Source organism: Nycticebus coucang, chromosome 3, assembly GCF_027406575.1.
Source record: "Nycticebus coucang isolate mNycCou1 chromosome 3, mNycCou1.pri, whole genome shotgun sequence".
Lineage (NCBI taxonomy): Eukaryota > Metazoa > Chordata > Mammalia > Primates > Lorisidae > Nycticebus > Nycticebus coucang.
Window position 1 is genome coordinate 129,108,173 of NC_069782.1, and position 14,420 is coordinate 129,122,592.

At 44.2% G+C, this 14,420-nt stretch overlaps 1 protein-coding gene across 2 annotated transcripts in view; it reads right to left on the minus strand.

Annotated features, from left to right (window-relative positions):
- Positions 1-14,420, minus strand: part of DNMBP (dynamin binding protein) — a 132,337-nt gene that overhangs the window by 54,920 nt on the left and 62,997 nt on the right. For both annotated transcript variants that reach the window (XM_053582926.1, XM_053582925.1), the window contains one exon: positions 11,512-13,518. In XM_053582926.1, coding sequence (XP_053438901.1) covers positions 11,512-13,518 — 2,007 coding nt within the window. The remainder of the gene's footprint in view (positions 1-11,511; positions 13,519-14,420) is intronic.

The window sequence follows — 14,420 nt, forward strand, 5'->3', positions numbered from 1 at the left end:
AAAGTAGACTCCATTGAGGCCTGTCATGGTGGCTCATGCCTGTAATCCCAGCTCTCTGGGAGGCTGAGGCAGGAGGATTGCTTGAGGTCAGGAGTTCGAGATCAGCCTGAGCAAAGTGAGACTCTGTCTCTATTAAAACTAGAAAAATTTAATGAAATAAACACAGACTCAATGGTTTAAATAAAAACAAGAACAAACAAACAAAAAACTAGAAAAATAGCTGGGTGCGGTGGCGTGTGCCTACAGTCCCAGCTACTCTGGAGGCTGAGGCTGAAGGACTTGAGGTCAGGAGTTCAAGACTAGATTAGCCAAAGCAAGACTCCATCTCTACTAAAAATAGAAAAAATTAACTGGGCATTATGGTGGGTGCCACTAGTCCCAGCTACTTGGGAGGGTGAAGCAAGAGGATTGCTTGAGCTCAGGAGTTTGAGGTTGCTATGAGCTGGGCTGAAGCCATGCTGCTCTAACCCAGGTGACAAAATGAGACTCTGTCTCAAATAAAAAAAGAGAGAGAAGACAACTCCACTGCTCCATTGCTATGGCTAAGGAGGCTGTACAGAGAGAGGGTCTGGAAACAAAGAAGGCGGCACCCGTGACAGAAAGGTAAGTTCCCCAACTGAGGAGGAGACAAGCGCCGTGAGAAGAGACTGGGAGAAATGAGATAGAGACAGGAAAAAGCATCTGGGAGCTCTGTAAAAGGAAATAAAAAGACTAGGATATAGTAAAATAAGAGGTGCTTTGGGGAATTCTGATATACTCTGAAGGGTGTGAATGTTCTAAATGGAACAGGCTCCGTCTGAGCCTCTTCTCTTCCCACGTAGCTCTTTCTTTGGAAGTCTCACTAAATGCCCTGGCTTTAAACAACATTCACCTGCTCTCTGTTCTCAACTGTATATCTCCAGCCCGAAGGTCTCTCCTGAACTCTGGGCCTGTATATCAAGCTGCCTCATCAATACTTCTGCCTGGTTGTCTCAGGGGCAACTCAACCCAACATAACCAAAGCTGAGCTCCTGACCTCCGCTCCCATCCTCCCTTCCCCACCAACTCACTCCTCCGGCAGCCCTCCCTTAATGGCAACTCTGATCCTTCCAGGAGCTCACCTCAGGGTCACCCTTGACTCCCTCATTCTCTTACACCTCATATCCAACCCACCAGCACTGGTTCCAACTCAGAATATTCTCAGAGCTGAGTGTGTAGCATCATCTCCACATACAGCTTCCCTCGCTGGGTCACTGCAGCAGCCTCCTCACTGGTCCCTCTGCCTTCACCTGTGTCTCTTTTGCCTATTCTCAGTGTCTCTGCTGAGTTTTAAGTCAGGCCAAATTACTCTCATGTGGCTTCTTTCCTTACTCTGAATGATAAACCGTGAGGCCTGTGCCATTGCTCTAGCTGAAATGGCCTCTTTGCTGTTCCTCAAACACCAGACAGACTCCTGTACTTGCTGTCCTGTTGGCCTGGGACAATTCACCTCGCCCACCAAAACGGCTTGGCTGACTCCCTACAGTCTCACTTTTCAGGAGGTTGTCTCTTCTCTCTATACGTTCTTTTGCCTTCTAACATACTCTATCTTTATAGTTTTACTTATTGTTTGTCTCTGCCCACAAGGGCAGAGATCACTGCTATAACTCCACAACACTGCCTGGACTATCGCAGGAACTCCAAAATACTGGTTGGGTCTTGCTACATCTGGTAAACGCCAAAGGCGGCAGCACACCTAGGGAGAGGTACTATGGCATGCATGCTGGTGACTGAAGGTCAAGGTCTTTCACAATACAGTACTGCAAAGCCTCAGTGAAATCTGAAACCTATATTTACAGTACTTGGATCTACTCCAGCTTCTCCACCTCTCTGCCTGGAGCTGAGAGTGAGAAAATTTTGCAAAGTTACAGCACAAATTGCTAAGAACAGTGACTCACAGGTCACTTGTAATTCAGTTAACCATTTTTTTTTTTTTTTTTTTGAGACTGAGTCTTACTTTAATCACCCTCGGTAGAGTGTGGTGGCATCACACAGCTCACAGCAATCTCCAACCCCTGGGCTTAGGCGATTCTCTTCCCTCAGCCTCCTGATTAGCTAGGACCATAGGTGCCCATCACCAAGCCCAGCTATTTTTCTGTTGCAGTTTGGCTGGGGCCAGGTTCGAACCCACCACCCTTGGTATATTACTGACTGAGCCACAGGTGCCGCCCCTCAGTTAACCATTTTAAGCAACCTTTCTTCACATATATTATTATTATCATTATTATTATTTTGAGACAGCGTCTCACTTTGTCACCCTGGGTAGAGTGCTGTGGCGTCGCAGCTCATTGCAACCTCCAGCTCTTGACTCAGCCTCCCACGTTGCTGGGACTACAGGCGCCCACCACAATGCCCAGCTATTTTTGTTGCAGTTGCCACTGCTATTTTAGCTGGCCGGGGCCAGGTTCGAACCCGTTACCCTTGGTGTATGGAGCCAGCGCCCTACCCACTGAGCCACAGGCGCCACCCTCTTCACATATATTAAGCCATCTATCTGAAAAGGGAATACTAATTTCTGTCCTGCATTAATACAGACTATTAATGGGTTCTGACTATGGTTGCTTTTTAATACCAGAATAAAATCCTTTAGAACAGTGATTCTCAACCTATGGGTTGAGACTCCTTTGAGGGTCAAACGATCCTTTCACAGGGGTCCCCTAAATACCTCCTGCATATCAGATATTTACACTACGATTCATAACAGTAGCAAAATTACAGTTATGAAGTAGCAACGAAAATAATTTTATGATTGGGGGTCACCACATGAGGAACTGTATTAAAGGGTCATGGCATTAGGAAGGTTGAGAACCACTGCTTTAAAGGTAACTGAGCTTGGCTCAGCACCCATAGCACAGGGGTTACAGCGCCAGCCACATACACTAAGGATGGTGGGTTTGAACCCGGCCTGGGCTAGCTAAACAACAATAACAACTGCAACAAAAAAATAGCGGGGCATTGTGGCGGGCACCTGTAGTCTCAACTACTTGGAAGGCTTAGGCAAAAGAATCTCTTAAAACCAAGAGTAGGAGGTTGATGTGAGCTGTGACGCCACAGCACTCTACTGAGGGCAACACAGTGAGACTCTGTCTCAAAAATAAATTAATTAAAAATACAAAAATAAATAAAAGAAGTAATTGAGCTCATTTCTACCACACTAACACCCTGCACCAGATTCTATGCAATTGGAAATACTTGCTTTTTTCTTATGTACTGAGAAACTAGTAAGAAAGGATTATTTCCTTTACATAAACTTTTGTCATCTTAGACAAAAGGCTACTTAACTCTGTTTATCTTTCCCTAGTTTGAAAAAGAATTCTTTTTCTTTTTTTTCTAGGCATAGGAAGAGAGAATTCTTACATCTGATACATTCCAAGGAGTCTTCAGAATGACAAATTGCTTCTGTATACAGAAAAACTATACTTTTTTTTTTCACCCTTGGTGGAGTGCTGTGGTGTCATAGCTCACAGTAACCTCAAACTCTTGGGATTAAGAGATTCTCTTGCCTCAGCCTCCCAAGTAGCTGGGACTACAGGTACCCACCACAACACCCAGCTATTTTTTTGTTGCAGTTGTCATTGTTATTTATTTGTTTGTTTTGCAGTTTTGGGCCGGGGCTGGATTTGAACCCACCACCTCCAGTATATGGGGCGGGAACCCTGCTCCTTTGAGCCACAGGTACCGCCCTGTCATTGTTATTTAGCAAGCCCAGGCAGGGCTCAAACCTGCTAGCCTCGGTGCATGTGGCTGGCACCATAACCACTGTGCTATGGGTACTGAGCCCAGAAAAACTATACTTTCAAATTACAAACATCTCTTTAGAATATTATGTATCATTTTAGTACAAAAATGTTACTGTCCATAATAGTAATTCTCTAGCTTGTTAATCTACTGTTTCTCTTTAATGGCTCTTAAATCCTACCCAATATCATGCTGGAAATACTACTTTTCTGGCTTGATGCCAACAGCTCAGTGGCTAGAGCACCAGCCACATACACCAGGGCTGGCGGGTTCGAATCCAGCCTGGGCCTGCTAAACAACAGTGACATCTATAACAAAAACAACAACAAAATAGCCATGCATCGTGGCGGCACTTGTAGTCCCAGGTACTTGGGAGGCTGAGGCAAGAGAATCCCTTAAGCCCAAGAGTTTAAGGCTGCTAGGAGCTGTGACATAGCACTCTATCGAGGGCCACATAGCAAGAGTCTGTCTCAAAAAAAAAAAAAAAAAAAAATGGCTAGGAAGAGGAAGTTTAGGAGTTACGTTCCTGACATGGAGGAGGGAGGCTGACTCACTTTGCAGTTAACCACCCACTGTGCTCATTTAGAACAATTGAGTCCTGGCTGTGACAAACACCAAAAGTCAGTCTACGTCATGATCCCAAGGCAGCAAGAAATACAGGATGATTAGAAGTCACTATCAGTGTGACTTTGAACTAGGGTTTCAAAGACATACAAATATGAATGATACTATGACTATGTCTTTTTTATTAATCAATGTGTAGCCAGTACCTGGCTCATAGTATGTGCTCAAGAAATATTTGCTGAATAAAGAAATGAATGCACACCCTATTTGTCAAATTCAGCATGTGAACCTCACCTAGAGATAGAAAAAGACTATGATATGCTACAATGAGGCTCTCTCAGGGTAGCACTATGCAGCTCTGATGAGGGCTCCTAAAAGTAACATGTGCTGAGAAACCACAAAGTCTAAGGCCTAACCTTTTTCTTTTTCGAGACAGAATCTCACTCTGTCACCTAGGTGACATGGTATCATAGCTCATAACAACCTCAAGCTCTTGGGCTCAAGCAATCCTCTTGCCTCAGCCTCCCAAGTAGCTGGGACTACAGGTGCCTGCCACAATGCCTGGCTATTTTTAGAGATGGGGTCTTGCTCTTGCTCAGGTTGGTCTTGAACCTGTGAGCTCAGGCATTCCACCTGCTTTGGCCTCCCAGAGTGCTAGGATGACAGACGTGAGCCACCAGGTTTGGCCAGGACTAACCTTTAATGTCTCTACTGCTTCAGAAGTTGGCCAACTCTTCATCAGATTTCAAGGTACTGTGTTTTAGATATGAAACTTAATTGTTAACTAGCATCTCATTTTACTAGAAGCTCCTTGAGAGCAGAGAACAACATCTATAATGTTCATCATCATATATCCTGCCCCTCACAATGCCTGCCTGGCACATGGTAAAAAATCAATGTATATTTCCTGGATGAATGAGTGACTGACCTGAGTACCATGCTGAAGCCCACAAAACAGCATTTTCTTTTTTTTTTTTTTTTTAAGTGTCAACCTTGTTTATTATCTGACTGGAAAACTAGACAATCCACAAGCGCAGGAGGTGATGGGTGGGCTTAATGCTCCTCCTCGTCATCTCGGGCTCCAGCCCACCCTGACCCTTCTTGGCGTTCTTCCTCTTCACATGGCCAGGGCGGCCTCCCCCGTAGGCAGAGCAGAGGGAGAAGTCGATGTGCTTCTGGGAGTCCAGGTGCAAAGCAACATTTTCACTGCTCGAAACACAATAATCACAAATACCACCTAGTGCTCTACCCTGACTACTTGGTAATTCCAAATTTAAATCTTCTAATATTAGGTTAGAGCCAAACACTTACCTAGAACCATTAATACTGGGCTTTTTATTTTTAATAACCAATGTCTAGGTTATTTGGACTTCTCATAGAAAAAAAATGCTTAAAAAGGCAGCAGAAATATAAATATCTTAAAACCATCAACATGCTGACAGGATGGTAAACACAAAGTGCAGGCCGAAACCAAAGGAAACAGGGACCCAGAGAGGTAACTGACCACAGGAAATGAACCAACTGAGGGCAGTTGTCAGTCCCAACTGTTGTTTGAATAGCCCACTCACTGGGAAAAGGGTGGAAAACTCAAAGCCCGGCACTTATGCAAGGTGAGGGGTCTCAAAGGAGACTTATTCTAAAATAGGCTAGGAGTCGAGGAATGTCTGAGGCTGAATTGGAATTGGACCAGTCCTCTTGTGAAATTACAGCAGGAGTTCCAACACCTTGGTTATCCAAGGTATAAGGTATATCAAGCCTTGAAATTGGTTTACCTTGAACCTGGGCTGAGAACAACTAGTGTTTCCATGTGGAAATTCTTTCTTGGGGTGCATGTCTTTCTAAATCCTAAGAAGAATCAGTTGAGAAATTTGGAAAATGACAGAAAGTACTAGAATTCTCCTGTGACAACAAAGCATATGTATTATAGAGACATTATGGGTTTGAAGGAACTCACCAACGTTGAGTTAAAAGCAAGAGCAGAGAATCCTAACACACAGGAAAATGGTGAAGTTGACATTTCCAGGAACCAGGAAATGGTTCCCGGGTCAGTGTCATATCTAATCAGTTAGCTTTGCTGATAGCTGTTGCCATGTTACACATGTGTTTATAAATGTGTGCTGACAGCCCTGTGTGCTTTTAGCAGTAAGTCATTCATGCAAATAAATACATATTAATAAGTTTATTTGCATAGTGTGCTTTATAAAAATCTTGTAAGAGATGGTCCAAGAAATATAAAGTTTTGGAAGCAATGTCAGTCCTTAGACTGGCATTTCTGACACCTGGTTCTTTGTAGTGTTAAACCTTGCTCATAAAGACAAATGTTCCATTATTTGAATGCTGTCCAACGTTTGGCCAGTGTTTTCCAGTGCTTAATATTTTCTACAGTTTATAGTTATCTGTAAATATTTTTTATCTAGAAATATTTTAGAAGAAACGCAAACAGATGTAAATATTGTTATGAAATACTCCCAATGCAAAATCAGACACTTATCCAAGATTTGAATTGGCAAAAGCAATGTCAATTTCAATGAAAAAGTGAAAATTAGAAGAAGCAGGTAAAGCATTTCCATCATTAAAAAAGAAAATGACTCTCCCCTCCTCTCTCTCCTTTCTCTCTGTCTCTCTCGGTCTCTCCTCTCTCTCTCCCCATCTCTCCCCCCCTTTCCTCTCTCTCTTCTTTTCTCTCCTCCTGGGTGCTGTTCTGCAGCATCCCTCCCTTGCCAATAAAAGCCTTTCGCACACACAAAAAAAAAAAGAAAAAGAAAATGAGCTGGCTGGGTGCCCGTAGCTCAGTGGTTAGGGCGCCAGCCACATACACCAGAGTTGGTGGGTTTGAACCCGGACTGGGACAGCTAAGCAACAATGACAACTACAATCTAAAAAAAAAAAAAAAAAAAAATAGCTGGGCGTTATTGTGGGTGCCTGTAGTCCCAGCTACTTGGGAGGCTGAGGCCAAAGAATTGCTTAAGCCCAAGAATTTGAGGATGCTGTGAGCTGTGATGCCACGGCACTCTACCCAGGATGACATAGTGAGACTCTGTCTCAAAAGAAAAAAAAAATGAGCTTAACATAAAATAAACATAAAACCAACATCAACATAAAATAAAAAGATTTTTTTTTTTTTTTTTTTTAGACAGAGTCTCACTCTTATCACTCCTGGGTAGAGTGCAATGGCATCATAGCTCACAGCAACATCAAACTCCTGGGCTCAAGCGATTCTCTTACCTCAGCCTCCCAACAAGCTGAGACTATAGGTGCTCACCACCATGCCTGGCTAGTTTTTTTCTATTTTTAGTAGAGACAGGTTCTTGCTCTTGCTCAGGCTGGTCTCAAATTCCTGAGCTCAGGCAATACACCTGCCTCAGCCGCTCAGAGTGCTAGGATTACAGGCATAAGCCACCACACCTGGCCAAAAACCATTTTTCTAAGTCTGGAATATTAGTCACAAAACAAAGATCAGTACTGCCAGATAAGGCAACTTGTACTTTGTGTATTTAAAATTCTATTTTAGGCTTAGCACCAGCCACATGCACCGAGGCTGGTGCGTTCCAGTCTGGCCCAGCCCAGCTAACCAACAATGACAACTGCAGCAAAAAAACAGCCAGGCATTGTGGCAGGCGCCTGTAGTCCCAGCTACTTGGGAGGCTGAGGCAAGAGAATCACTTTAAGCCCAAGAGTTTGAGGTTGCTGTGAGCTGTGATGCCACTGCACTCTACTGAGGACGACAAAGTGAGACTCTATCTCTAAAGAAAAAAAAAGTATATGCTGTTGATTATGGTCACTACTAATATTTAAGAATATGTAAACAAAAAGTTTTAATAAAATACAGAAGGCTGAGTGTGGTCCTTCACACCTATAATCCTAGCACTCTGGGAGGCTGAGGCCAGGGGATCCTTTGAGCTCACAAGTCCAACACCAGCATGAGCAAGAGCAAGACCCCATCTCTACTAAAAATAGAAAAAAGCAGTCGTGCATTGTGGTGGGTACCTATAGTCCTAGCTACTCTGGAGGATGAGACAAGGATTGCATGAACCCAGAAGTGTAAGGCTGTTGTGAGCTAGGATGATGCCACAGCACTCTAGCCTTGGTAACAGAGAGACACTGTCTCCAAAAAAAACAATACAGAGTAAGTTATAATTAGGAATTTCAATTCATTGTCCCAAATTCCAAAGATTACTGTCTTTCGGGAATTTGGAAACAGCAGCTGACCACAAACAAGTGAAGAAACAAAAGCAAATCCCCTCTAGAGTCAGATGCCTTCATCTCATCATCTCAGGTCTTAAAATTTTCCACACTCTATGACCAGCACATGGTAAAAGATACCCAGATGCACAGAGTCAAGAGAACATGTTCCAGACCCATGTGACATTAAAAACAGTCTCACTCAGACTATCTTAGAATCATACACAGACAGTAAAACAACTATGCTTGCTATGTGTAAAGAAAATAGAAAACAAGTTGAAAGCTACCTTCAGGATACGGGAAACTATAGAAGGTTAACATACCACATATAAAGAAAGTAGAGCCTCGGGCGGCGCCTGTGGCTCAGTCAGTAGGGCGCCGGCCCCATATACCGAGGGTGGCAGGTTCAAACCCGGCCCCGGCCAAACTGCAACCAAAAAATAGCCGGGCGTTGTGGCGGGCGCCTGTAGTCCCAGCTACTTGGGAGGCTGAGGCAAGAGAATCGCTTAGGCCCAGGAGTTGGAGGTTGCTGTGAGCTGTGTGAGGCCATGGCACTCTACCAAGGGCCATAAAGTGAGACTCTGTCTCTACAGAAAAAAAAAAAAAAGAAAGAAAAAAAAAAAAAGAAAGTAGAGCCTCTAAAAAATGAATCCTCATGACATCATAATTACAGGGTCTTAAACAGGAGCAAAAGCTACAATGAAGAACCTCATTGTGGGTCTGGCACAGCGCTGGACTGTTTTGCTACATTAACAAGGCAGGTGGCATCTCTGTGCTGGCAGGCCCCACCTCCCCAGGAGTCCAAGCTTAAAAGCAACAAAAGAGGGAGGGGATCTCAGAAAGTTCTGGGAGATGGAGCAGGCAATTCAATCCAATGTCATCCAGGTAAACTAGATTCCCTTGACCAGGTAGTCAATGAATCCCTATTTTGTAGAATACCACGCCAGGTAAGTGGGAAATTACACCCTGACTAACAGATATTATCTATCTTCTCAGTAGGCAAATAAACAACTAAATATAATACTGATCAGAATTAGGTAAATGCTGTATTGGAAGTTCTTTAAATCTCAGACCTTATAGATTATGCAGACTAAAGTTTAGCTAATCAAACTGATTAACTTCCACTTCTTCTGAGGGACTGCTTTTATTGTTAGATATACCTTTTATGAAGTCAGAAAAGGATAACCTTGAGAGGAATTGCCCATGACTGTTAAGGAATAAATAATTTCATCATATTAGCAATAGATATAAATAATATATCTACTGAAAAATCAATCAATTTACCACTAACATAACTAAAGCTGTATTTGGTGGATTCAGCTTTTATTTCCTGATTGAGACTCTACATATATCCTGTTAGGACTTTCACATATTAAACATTTAGCAATTAAAAAATAATAATAAGAGGGTGGCGCCTGTGGCTCAGTGGGTAGGGCCACTACCCACTGAGTAGGTAGGTAGTGGTAGGTTCAAACCCTGGTAGGTTCAAACCAGGCCCAGCCAAACTACAACAAAAAAAATAGCTGGGCATTGTGCAGGGCACCTGTAGTCCCAGCTACTCAGGAGGCTGAGGCAAGAGAATTGCCTAAGCCCAGGAGTTGGAGGTTGCTGTGAGCTGTGACACCACAGCACTCTACTGAGAGTGATAAAGTGAGACTGTCTCTACACAAAATAAATAAATAAATAATAAAAAATAAGAACACAGGCTGAATTATTAAACTAGTCTTGAAAAAGGAGGTCAGATGAATTAAAAAAAAAAAAACCCCAGCCATCTCATCACATTTAAAAACATTGCATGTCTTAAGCACATTACTGTTGAAGACTGTTAAATATAAAAAGTGGCATTATTGGGAAAAATTGGGAAATTCCTGCCACCTGGAATTTGGGAGACTTCTGGCTCTCCCACCTATATCTCTAATGCAAGAATAGTTTACAAATATATCTTGAAACTTGTAGGTACGGGAAATGATGGCGAATGCTGGAATTGCTTTGGCTCTGGGGATGTAACACCCAGACAGCAGAGGGTCCCTCAGGATTCCTTTTCAGGTGCTCTGAAATCAGGGTGTCTGGTATTTTCCCATAGGCTCAGATAGTCACACTCAATGAATACCTTTTTTGTCTAAACATCTACCTTTGTGCTGTAGCTTGAGAGTAAATGTTGCTGCTCTATTCAGCACGGTGACCAGGGGCCCAGCTACCTAGCTGTCCCCTATTCAATCACACTGAATTTGCTGTAGAACCTTCCTGCCACCACATATCTGAGTCTGCAGTTCCCTTAGAACTGCACCCATGTGCATAGCAATCCTTTCCTGAGCATAATTTGGCTACAGGTTTCCTTTCTTTATGCAATGCTGGCTGCTTTCCATCTTTCAGAAAATTAATTTCCAATAATACTCTTTTCTTTCCTGCTGGAAATTTTTTCTTTTCTTTCTTTTTTGTTTTTTTGAGACAGAGTCTCACTATGTCCCCTTGGTAGAGGCTGTAGTCCCAGACACTTGGGAGGCTGAGGCAAGGGAATTGCTTGAGCCCAAGAGTTTGAGGTTGCTGTGAGCTGTGATGACACAGCATTCTACCAAGGGTGACATAGTGATACTCTGTCTCCAAAAAAAAAGATACACGGACACAGTTTTCTCATAAGCCTTAGCCTGGAACTTTAGTCTTTAATCCAGCCTGGTTAAAGAAAGTCATATTTAGGGACCTCTCATCTGTGCAACTGCTGTGGATCATTCAGTACAGGAGATAAAAATGTCAGCAAGGGTATGTATGTCCCTGAAGTTTAAGATTCTTTATTTGAGCAGCAGATGAAGTCAGGATGCTACTATGGTCATAGGATATATCAAGACAGAGCAATCTAATGTGGTGATAGAATAGAAAATTAGGTAATAAACATGTAAATCATTCTTTGTTGATCAAAGATGGTAACACACCCCTAACACACATGGGTAGGCTATTAACCTGGACTTACATGAGTATCAAGAAACCAGTCCACATTATTTCCAGATCACTTACCTCTCAGCTGCTGGAGTTCCATATTCAAACTTTCAATGTTATTCTCACAGAACTCGAGATTCTCAAGGGTCTCTGCCCTTAATGATTCATCTTGTTTCTCCTGGAGCATTAAGTTTAGCTCTTCTTGAGCCTGGTTGTACATATCCAAGTCCTTCTCCATCTCCTGAATCTTCACCAACACTAGGGGACAGGGGGAAGGTTGGTCCAAACTCTTTTCCATGTGCCCAGGGCCCTCCTTTTCTACGGCCTCACAGCTAGGACGATGATGGGTTAGGAGGTTGGGGGATGCTGCATTCTTCCTCTGCTGTGCCGAGGGAGGCAGGGGAGCTGGGCGAGAGGGTCGCACAGCCAAGGGTGGCACAGGTCTCAGGTTCTGGTCCACCAGCAGCTGGGGAGGAGGAGATGCTGGAGTACAGGGACGGGGTGGTGGTGGCCTTAGGGCCTTTCTCCTCTCGGGTGGTTCCTGCTGGGTGATCAACCTTGAGGAACCCTGGACAATATCCTTCTCGGAGTTAAAGTCCATGATTGAAAAGTGGCGTAAAATTTTCTGTGGTTCTATGCCAGGCCCTGCCAAACTCTTCTCAAACTCTATCAGTTGTTGTGTCAACTTAGAATCCAGGTCCAGGCTGTCATCTCCCTGTGAAAGAGTTGTTGCCTCCATGGCGAGCCCCTGGCCTTGCAGAGCAGGCTTCCTCTCTGATTCCTCTGATGTGAAGTAAAAGGTTGATGTACTCTCTTTGGGAGCATGGTGCTTTTTAGCGTACTTTGCTATGCCCTGAAGCTGAGGGATCCATGGGCTGGGTTTCATCATCCTTGAGGCTGAAAGTGAGGAGCCCCTGTGAAGTGGGGGCACTGGCCTCTGAAAAGTGTTCAGCTGGGAATATGTTCTTTTGGGAGGTAGGCTGCTGTAGTCTCTAGCCCTTGTTTCCAGAGGAAGAAAGTCAGAGTACTGTTCTGAATGTGGGTGGCTCCTTCCAGGTGTAGAGGAGGACTGGCTTTTCTGCAATCTGGGATGAAAAGGTACGTAAGGTTGGGAGGAAACACCATTGACTCCCTCCAAAGGGTCAGTCACAGCAGAGTCTTTGGCAAGAGGCTTTTCCTGCTCCATGCCCGGGCTTCTTGGGGGCCCACCTGAGATGCCTCCATCCTGATGAGAGTTTTTGTTTGCTTCGTACTCAGAAGTCAGATGACCTAGGGAAGACGTGGATGTTTCAGAAATAACATAAGTGGACTCCTCTGCATCATACTCACAAGATTCATGTCTCTGCTTCTTCACTACTAAGGAATCCTTCAAACAATCCAAAGACGTTTTGGGGATCTTGGCAAGGTTGCCTTCCTGAGGCAGGACCACGTTTTCCTGCATCCTTGTGTCGGGACATAACTTCACAAACCGGTAAGGAAAGATGCCTATCCTGCCCTTCAGTGATCCTTCTAGCCAGCCATCTTCCAAGGTTGCCAGAATTCGGATTTTATCCCCTACCTCAAAATCCAGCTCATTTGGCTCCAGGGCTTGGAATCTGTAGAGGGCAATCCCATAGGTCGCCGGCTCCCCGTCATCCTCCTCTGGCCCTCTCTCTTCTTCTTCCATGGGGATGTCTACCTCACCATTGACAAGGCTGTCATCTTGATTTCCAGCACTTACCAACTCATCCACAGTCCTCAGGGGCCCCAAAAGCTCTACAAAACCTTCTGGAAAAATGCCTCTTCGGCCCTCTAACTCCCCTTCAAACCAGCCTGGTTCAGGAACTCCAATGATGGTAATCACATCCCCTTCCCTAAAGTCCAACTCCTCATCTAGCTGGGCAGAAAGCCCCATCAGGGCCCGGGCTTGTCCCATGGAATATTCAGGAATCTCAAGCAGGGCACTCTGGGAATGCCACTGCTGGCTTTGTGAGGAGAGGCAGAGCTCACGGACACATGAAGATGGAAAGAAGCCCCGTGCACCCCAGCAGCTTCGGCCCTGCAGCCAGCCTCCAGTGGGAGTGCCATCAAGAATCACTAGGTCACCTGAAGAAAGAGTAACAAAGAGAATGGCCAAGGTCATCACCCCGAGCACAGCATTATTATAACTAACAGTGTGTAACTCATCATTTTAAACACCTACCAACTTCAAGGAAATATATACTTAGGGTTTTAAGAGCATGAACACGTGTGACAATTTAATAAATTGGAACATTCCTATAGACCTTTGTTTTTCAAAGAATGACCCATAGGGAATAGAGTGGTAGGTCCCAGAAATCATTTCAGAGGATCAAAACAATTTTCACAATAACACTAAGACTTTATCTACATTTTTCACTGGGTTGACATTTGCAATGATTATACAAATGCAATGATGGGTGAAACTGTTGGCAATGAATAAACCAAGGCAGCGCTAACAACTACATAATGTAGTTATTAGCTACCTACCACTACCAGGTACTCCTGATTTCAAAAAAACCATTTTCACTTCTTTTTTTTTTTTTTTTTGAGACAGTCTCACTCAGTGGCCCTGGGGTTGAGTGCCGTGGTGCCATAGTTCACAGCAACCTCAAACTCTTGGGCTCAAGCAATCCTCTTACTTCAGTCTCCTGAGTAGCTGGGACTACAGGCGCCCACCACAACACCTGGCTATTTTTAGAGATGGGAGTCTCACTCTTGCTCAGGCTGGTCTCAAACTCCTGAGCTCAAGCCATCTACCGCCTCAGCCTCCCACAGTACTAGAATTACAGACATGAGCCCCACCATTCCTCCCCCATTTTCAGTTAAAAACATCTCCTTCTTTCCTTTTTTTTTTTTGTGACAGAGTCTCACTATGTTGCCCTCAATAGAGTGTCATGGCATCACAGCTCACAGCAACCTCAAACTCTTGGGGTCATGTGATTCTCTTGTCTCAGCTTCCCAAGTAGCTTGGACTACAGGCACCTGCC